The sequence below is a fragment of the Miscanthus floridulus genome, chromosome 19 (genome assembly GCF_019320115.1).
Source record: "Miscanthus floridulus cultivar M001 chromosome 19, ASM1932011v1, whole genome shotgun sequence".
Classification (NCBI taxonomy): domain Eukaryota; kingdom Viridiplantae; phylum Streptophyta; class Magnoliopsida; order Poales; family Poaceae; genus Miscanthus; species Miscanthus floridulus.
Genome location: NC_089598.1, coordinates 50,978,769 through 50,987,869, shown reverse-complemented (window position 1 = coordinate 50,987,869; position 9,101 = coordinate 50,978,769). Strand labels below are relative to the sequence as shown.

At 41.4% G+C, this 9,101-nt stretch overlaps 1 protein-coding gene and 1 pseudogene across 1 annotated transcript; one reads left to right on the top strand and one right to left on the bottom strand.

The window, feature by feature from the left end:
• Positions 1–1,399: 1,399 nt before the first annotated feature.
• Positions 1,400–1,957, bottom strand: LOC136528415 (uncharacterized). Its single transcript, XM_066521372.1, has one exon. It carries the CDS (start codon positions 1,955–1,957, stop codon positions 1,400–1,402), a length of 558 nt encoding a protein of 185 aa, XP_066377469.1.
• Positions 1,958–4,621: 2,664 nt separating this feature from the next.
• LOC136525369 (uncharacterized) lies at positions 4,622–8,810 on the top strand (annotated as a pseudogene).
• The last annotated feature ends 291 nt before the right edge of the window (positions 8,811–9,101 follow it).

The following is a 9,101-nucleotide window of genomic DNA, read 5'->3' as shown; positions in this document are numbered from 1 at the left end:
CATAGGATGCAGAAGAGGAAGAATATGGTTGACAGATGGAAGCTGAGCACGGTGAGGAGGTCGACAGAATCATCGAACAGATGGAGCCTGATGATGCCGAGCACCTCACCTTTGTGGCCGAATTTGCTGGTAGGAGCTTCAATGACAAGACCGATCGATATCCCTGTGGATTGGACTCACATCACACCGGATGCCATGACGATCGACGATGGTCATCATTCATCATGGGAGTATTCAAGGAAGGAAGTCAGGCAAGGGCATATGTTTCATGACAAGGTTCATCTGCAACATTGTTGGTATTTCTTATGCTCAAGTAGAGAATTCTACAAGCACACACAGAATACCGTTGTAGCACTTCACCAAGAGTATTCCAATGTATCATTATTTATTTATTCCCTAGGGAAAGCGGAAGCTAGGAATGACAATAAATGAGAGATCTTAGTGTTACCACAACTTAGTTGTTAATAGTGTAGTGGGGGTAATCGAATTTGGATAGGAAGGGTGATGAAACAAGTCCAAGACACGAAGATAAAGATAACTTAGAAAGATAACTAAACATGTATAGCTAGATGGGAGGACAACGAGAGAGTATAAGGTTCCTATGATCCAACTCTACTTCTATGGTTCTATCTTAATCATAGAGTTGTAGCAAGTAGATTGAGTTCACACAATGGGTACACGAGGCGAAAGATGAAACAAGAGGACAAAGGTCTTGCCCAAAGCAACTAACTTTTTATGGGGCCTTACTGGTTTTTATTGACTTACCTAAGAACACGTGGTGCAATACAAAGGCTACATATAGCTGTCACCACCTACTAGCTACCATAAACAATCCATGCGACAAGCAGCACCACAAGCAAGATATAGTATAAACACCATGTTTATATACTTCAAAATATGAAACAAAGGTTAAATTGTTAATAAATAGAAGTAGCATCTGTATAAACACCCTATTTAGTTCTCATATCACATAACTTTAATTTTAATTCCAATACTTTACATTCCCACATCAAACTCATGAATATGTAAAGTTCCTGTATATGTGACATGCCTTTAGACAAATATATAATATCCAAATTCAGGGAAATTTGAATCTGGCCAAGAAGTAAATTAATCATAGAAAAGAAGCTAACATTCTATGACATAGTATAATACTAGCAAGTGCAACATGTAGCACAAATGTGTGCACATCTCATACATCAAACTTGTTCCATAGCAGAACTGCAGAAACACAATGCAGCCCGAACTATAAGAAACTAGATATAATTTTTATTCAAAAAAGATAGATGTAACAAAACTATAAATATTCATAACAGAAGCTCTAGATTCTTGCTTTCTTTCATCCCATGGCCCATTGATCAGCATTTCCCTCCTTGGAGTTGTCACCATGTAGTCAGCACTACTTCTTGAATCTAGCCACCAGATTGTCATCCAACCCGGCCTGTAAGGTGGAGCCATCAGACGTACGAAGAGCAGGACCCAACCGTAGGGCCAGGTCAATGTCGGGCTTGACTCCAACAGGTGTTGTCCTCAGAGCAACTCTGTTATGGTTGTCTCTCATGAGACTTGCTAGATGTGACATGAAAGGACTTCCAGCATAAGCAAAAACAGTTTTGTAGCTTGGCCAAGGTACCTGCTGCTTGGTCTGGTTTGGCCCTTGTGGCAAGACTCCATCAGCAGATGATGAACTTGGTTGAGCATCACTGCATAAGAAAAAATATGTGTGGTCTGGATAATACTTAATGTGCTCAACAGTCCCCTTAGGCATGCCGGCCTGGACATGTTGTTTGCAGTGGGAAGCCATGGCTGGTTGGGAACTAGACTCCTTGGTGCATTGTAGGCATACAAATGTGGGCCTAGCTAGTTCTCTCTTCTTAAGATCTGATACTATTTTGGTTAGGCAAGGTTTTGGAGGAGGCTGATGGGAGAAGTAGGCCTTCCATGATTGATCCTCCATGGAAGGTCTACTAAGGAAACAAAAAGGTGTTGATTTCTGCCTATAGAATCTACATGTGCCTCTACCACAGTATCATGGCTTCTTATAAGAGGAGGTGGGGGTTGTTGAAGGGTGGAGATTATTGAAGATTAATGTCCAAGCAAGATTTTGCCTTCGTATCTTCACATATTTTAATTTCAATTCAATGATTTCCGTTAATGTTATAGCTCTCCGAGTCGCAGATCACTTCAAATATCGAAAATATAATAATGGCGTGTGGCATATAGAGATATTTCACTTGAATGAAATAAATGGGTCGAGATTCTAGAGATACAACCACAAATATACAAAATCTATAAGATATGGTATAAGAGTGAAGATGGTATACATTTAATTATCTATCCTAGTCAAAAGTTTGATCTAGTGACATTCTTCATTTAAATCTGTAATCTTAATTAGATGACAATTCAACTACCATAGTGAGCATGCGCTTGAGAAATCTTGGATTTGTACGACCATAAATGATAACTGTGATTTCAAATTATATGGACTATCATGACTAGCTAGAGACATTAATTGTATGAGGTACTGGCACCTAGAGCGTGAGCTCTCATTTAATGTGGTGAATATCAGATATCCTAGTAGTTGATACGGTTGATTATTTAGGCCAATCCCAACCCAAACACCACAAAATAGCTAATTTCTATCCCGACCATCTAGAAGCTATTGTTACCACTGCACTATATCTATCCATAGCCTAAGGGCGTTCCCAACAACTATCAAATCTCTAGCTGAGTAGGCTTGGTGGAAGGTTCGGATTGACGTGGCGGGGAGAAAACGAGAAAAAAGTTAAACGCTAGCAACTTCTTTAGCGCTAGTGTGGAGCCTATTAAAGCGAACGCAGATAGGTGCATATTGCTTTTTTACTCTGGCCGCCAATCACAGTATACGAGAGAGAGAGAGAGAGAGAGTAATTTATTATTAACTAACATTGACATATGTGTGCATGTCTGATTTGGTCCTGTGGCAGCTATCGAAATCGATAGCACCACTGCGGATGCCCTAAGCAACTATGCAGCCACTCATCATTCTTCCCCACCAATCACGAATAAACAACCTGCTTACAGTGCAAAATTTGATAGTGCATGTCTAGTGCAATAGTTTTTTTTCCTTTCAAAACATGTCTTGCATGAGATCTGATCGCTTCCACTCTCCCTTCTCTCTCATTTATTATATCATTATATCACATAAAAAAATCCATGGTGGCACCACAGTTGCTGCCTGAAAACCATTAGAGTTGGAGCATTACGAATATGTACCCTTATATTTATCTCATGCTGGTCTTTACTGTGTTGTGTGGATCAATGTTTATTTCTTGACAACAACTGTGTAACATGGATAAATTAGTGTAGGAGCTGCAATGTATCCATGTCCATCAGAAGCTGGTTATTAAATATATGAAACCATTGAAAGCATGCACGGAGTCAATATCGAATTTCAAATAAAGATGTCAAGAAGCACCTCATTGCCCTAAAAACATGGTTCAATGTGGTTTGTAAAAACATATTATGTATCGCCTCTACGGATAGTACCCTAAACCGCTGGTGACACAACATTTCATCTTGGCGGGAGTGCAAGGGTTTTTCTAGGACATTTTGGTGCCTTGGCGGAGGCAAAAGCAAAGACAAAAGACTTGGACCGACCTCATGACTCAAAGTGTGCAACACATTGTACCCTGACTGCTCGATAGCTGCATCTAGCTCCAACTCCTTACAGTGGTCGGTACCATCCCTGGGCGCCATCGCAAGAAGAACACCGGCTTCTACACTACTAGAGAACAGACTTTAGAACGATGTCCCAATTTAGCATTAGCCTCGGCATTTTTTGCCCCCGGGACTAAAGGACCCTTTAGTCCCGGTTGGTAATACCAACCGGGACTAAAGGTCCCTGCCCAACGGTCGTCCGCGGGGCAGGGATCTTTAGTCCCGGCTGGTATTACCAACCGGGACTAAAGGTTTACCTTTAGTCCCGGTTGGTAATACCAGCCGGGACTAAAGCTTTTAGTCCCGGTTTGGGTTATTCCCCGGGAATAAAGATTAATATTTAGTCCCGGTTTGGACCCCTAACCGGGACTAATTATCCCGGCCTATAATTCTGCTCAATTCTTCCTCCCCGAGCCCGAGCCATTCCATTATTCAAACTCACTGCCTCTGTTCTTCAGCTTGCTGTTGTTCTTGCACTCTCCCCCTCCATTGGTGTTGCTCTTCGATTTTGGAGGTAACAAACTTAATCCTCTTATGTTTTATCAGTAGCTTATCTCATTTTGCAATGTAGATGCATGTGTAACTTTATATGTTGGACTTTATTATGATTTTATATGTCATTTTTAGCTCAAAATCACATGATGATTTGCATATATGTTTGGATAAACAAAAGTTAAATTAGTTCATCAAAATCACGCCTCGCTCGTCCTCGCTGGAGCACGCGCCATTCTCGTCCCCGGTGGCTTACGTGATCTTAGAATTAATTTTTCCATGAAATGAAAAACTTAGAAAATTGTTAGAAAATTGTAGAAAATCCGTACTAGTTGAACTTGCGGACCGTGTTCATCTCGGCGAGCATGTTCTCTGCCGAGCGGTAACGGTTGTCAAGGAGGAGCTTTGATTCTACGAGGGAGAGCGGCAACGGTCGTGGAAGACCGTGTTCCCTTTCTCGTAGAATCGGAGCTCTTCCTTGGCCAAGTACGGTGCCGTCCGGTGGAGAAATGCTCGTCGAGATGATCACGTAAGCAAGGTCAACTAGTACGGATGGTTATTTATTGAAACATGTTTTTGAGCTATAATTTGATGGATATTTGAAAATATGAAATTTACACTAGTTTGCAAAAATAAGTATAGAAAGTAGATGACAACTGTTACTGGATCCTCGGCCTCTCGTTCGGTTGCGAAACGACTGAGGCCAGAACTCCCTCTCATTATCTGCGGCAAGTGTAAGCAGAAGATTGTGATGGAGTACCGAGTCAAGAGACAGGGACCCAACAAGGGTCGTGTTTTCTACAAGTGCCCGGATCACGATGTGAGTTTCTTACGCATTTTATAATTATGGCTAATTGACCTGCTTTTCTTGAATATTTTTGACTAAATATTTTTTGGCTTTAATTTCAGTGGGAGGGCAATGGATGCGATGGTTGGTACTGGGAGGAAGATTATGCTACATACGTGCAGAATTTGGGTGCGCTTGAGGTAGCGGATGCTGCTGATGAGGCAGTGAGCCAGCAGGAGAAGCTTATTGATATTCAACAGAAGAATGATTTGTCTGGTTTAGTTGCGTACGATCACAAAATAATTATGTTACTGAAGTGCATTGTAGTTTTAGTTTGTTTAGTGATAGTTGGGATTGCTTACGTTGTAGCCAGGCTTAGTTAATTAATCAACCGTGTGTGTGTCATTTATGTTGTGTAATAAAATACTTAATTATGTTCAAGGTTTTCATAATTTGTCGTGTAATACAGATTATGTCACGCCATTGGATGTACAATGCCGATCGTCGCTCCCAAGACTTTATAGAGGGCTTGCACTATTTCTTAGGTGTGGCCGAGGCAAATAAGCGGGATGGTTTCATATGCTGTCCATGTGCCCTATGTAAGAATTTAAAGGAATATTCAAGCTCAATGAGTCTTCATTCACATTTGCTTAAGTCAGGTTTCATGTCAAACTATATATGTTGGACTAAGCATGGAGAAAGCGGGGTCATGATGGAAGAAGGTGAAGGAGAAGATTTAGACATTGATGACATTATTGCTTAGTATGGTGCCTTTGATGATACTACAATGGGGGGAGATGAAGAAGAGGTAGCGGTAGAAGATGATCTCGGTGATGCTCTTGGCGATGCCATTCGTGATGCACAACAAGAATGGGAAAGTGAAAAAGAGAAAGTTAAGTTGGAGCGCATGCTTGAGGATCATAGGAAGTTGCTATACCCGATGGCCGAAGAGGGGCAAAAAAAGCTGGGTACAACACTGGAATTGCTACAGTGGAAGGCAAAGAATGGTGTATCCGATAAGGCATTTGGGAATTTATTAAACCTCATAAAGAAGATGCTTCCGAAGCCAAATGAATTGCCCACCACTACGTACGAAGCAAAAAAGGTTGTCTGCCCTTTGGGATTAAAAATCCAGAAGATACATGCATGTCCTAATGACTGTATCCTCTACCATGGCAATGAATACGAGAATTTGGATGAATGCCCGGTATGTAAAGCATCGCGGTATAAGATCAGGCGCGATGATCCTGGTGACGTCGAGGGTGAACAACGTCCTAGAAAGAAAATCCCTGCCAAGGTTATGTGGTATGCTCCTATAATACCACGCTTAAAACGTTTGTTCAGAAATAAAGACCACGCAAAGTTGTTGCGGTGGTATAAAGAAGACCGTAAGGTAGACAATATGCTGAGACACCCAGCTGATGGGTCCCAGTGGAGAGCGATAGATAGAGAATTTTCAGAGTTTGCAAATGAGGTTAGAAACTTAAGGTTCGCCTTAAGTACAGATGGTATGAATCCTTTTGGACAGCAGAGCACTAGTCATAGCACTTGGCCAGTTACTCTATGTATCTACAACCTTCCTCCATGGTTATGCATGAAGCGGAAGTTCATTATGATGCCGATCCTCATCCAAGGTCCGAGGCAACCTGGCAACGATATTGATGTATATCTGAAGCCATTAGTTGAAGAACTTCTAGTTTTATGGAACAAACCAGGTGTACGTGTCTGGGATGAGTACAAACAAGAACACTTTGACCTACGAGCAATGTTGTTCGTAACCATCAATGATTGGCCTGCTTTAAGTAATCTTTCAGGTCAGACAAACAAAGGATATAATGCATGCACACATTGTTTTGATGACCTTGACAGTATATATTTGAAAAGATGTCGAAAGGTCGTGTACCTTGGCCATCGTCGATTCCTTCCTTTGAACCACCAAGTAAGAAAGAAAGGGAAGCATTTTAAAGGTAAGCCAGACCACCGGAAGAAGCCTCATAACCGAACCGGGGAAGATGTACTCGCAATGGTCAAGGATGTGAAAGTAGTATTTGGAAAGGGACAAGGCAGTGAATCTGTTCCCAAAGATGCTAATGGACATGCACCCATGTGGAAGAAGAAGTCCATCTTTTGGGAGCTACCCTATTGGCAAGTCCTAGAGGTCTGCAACGCAATCGACGTGATGCACCTGACAAAGAATCTTTGTGTGAACCTGTTAGGATTCATGGGTGTGTACGGGAAGCCAAAGGATTCACTTGAAGCACGCCAGGACTTGCAGTGCATGAAAGAACGAGACAACCTTCATCCAGAGAAGACAGGTGATGGACGTCATTACTTAAGTCCTGCTAGCTACACGCTTAGCAAAGAAGAGAGGGACAGCATGTTCGAATGTCTAAGCAGCATCAAGGTCCCATCGGGATTCTCCTCCAATATAAAGGGTATAATAAATGTGCCAGATAAAAAATTCCTAAACTTAAAGTCCCACGACTGCCACGTGCTTATGACGCAATTGCTTCCAGTTGCTTTAAGAGGAATTCTACCTCCACATGTACGTCTAGCCACCGTGAAGCTATGTGCATTTCTCAATGCAATTTCTCAGAAGGCAATCAATCCAGTGGAACTAGCTACTCTACAGAACGATGTGGTTCAATGTCTTGTCAGCTTTGAGTTGGTGTTCCCTCCATCCTTCTTTAATATCATGACACACATCCTAGTTCATTTGGTGAAGGAGATTAGTATTCTTGGACCTGTGTTCTTACATAACATGTTCCCCTTCGAGAGGTTTATGGGAGTCTTGAAGAAATATGTGAAAGTCCGTTCTAAGCCTGAAGGAAGCATCGCCCAGGGCTATGGAACAGAGGAGGTCATTGAGTTCTGTGTTGACTTTATTCCTGACATTGCTCCGATTGGCGTTCCCGAATCACGACATGAGGGGAGACTCAGTGGTAAAGGAACTTTAGGGAAGAAAACATATATTGGCATGGAAGACGATTATTTCAATAAAGCACACTACACAGTTCTTCAGAACTCGTCATTGGTGCATCCGTACATCGAGATACATAAGGAGTTCTTACGATCCAAGTTTCCAGGGAAGACTGAAGCTTGGATTAGGTGTCAGCACATGAAAGTTTCAGTGGTTGGTTGCGAAAAGAATGTCAAGGCGATGACAATATTGATGAGCAACTGTATTTGTTGGCTAGGCAGCCATCGTGGCATATCCTCACGTACCAAGGGTACGAGATAAATGGGAATACATTTTACACAGTTGCCCAAGATAAAAGGAGCACCAATCAAAATAGTGGTGTTCGCATAGATGGCACAGATCCAAATAGGAATATACAAACATATTATGGCCGCATAGAAGAGATATGGGAACTAGACTACGCACCTAATTTTAAAGTCCCTTTGTTCCGGTGCCAATGGGTGAAGCTGACCGGAGGAGGGGTAACAGTCGACAAAGAGTATGGAATGACAACAGTGGACCTCAACAATATTGGATACAAAGAGGAACCATTCGTCCTTGCTGCCGATGTGAGTCAGGTGTTCTATGTGAAAGACATGTCTACAAAATCAAAGAGAGGAAAAAACGAAGACATCAACTCAATGATCAATGAGCCAAAGCGCCACATAATTCTTTCTAGGGAAAATAAATATAGTAGGAATTGAAGACAAGTCAGACATGTCAGAAGATTACGAAAGAAATGTCCGAATTCCACCCTTCATAGTGAAGAAAGATCCAAGCATCATGTTAAATGATGAAGACACTCCATGGTTACGACAAGATCATAACCAAGGGTCATACGTCAAGAAGAAATTCACTGTTGTGCCCGCATGATACAACGATGCATGTTTAATATATTATGTTTTAGAGACGGATATTATGTAATATGTTTTCGGAACCCTAGATTGTCTAAAATTGAAAAGTTTTGAATACCAAGTTTGTTCATATCATCAATATCTACAATCCTTATATAGACCATTTTTTCATTTGAGAAAGCTTGAACAAAATGTAGTTCAATTTTCACAAGTGTGTGACATAGTTTTAGAAAGTCTATAAGAGATAAGGAAAATTGTGACTAGTGTTTGATAAAAATTTCTCAAATGGGAAAATGATCTATGTAACAAT

Coding starts and splice junctions, on each gene's coding strand:
- LOC136528415 (XM_066521372.1), bottom strand. CDS start 1,957: ATGGAGGATCAATCATGGAAGGCCTACTTCTCCCATCAGCCTCCTCCA.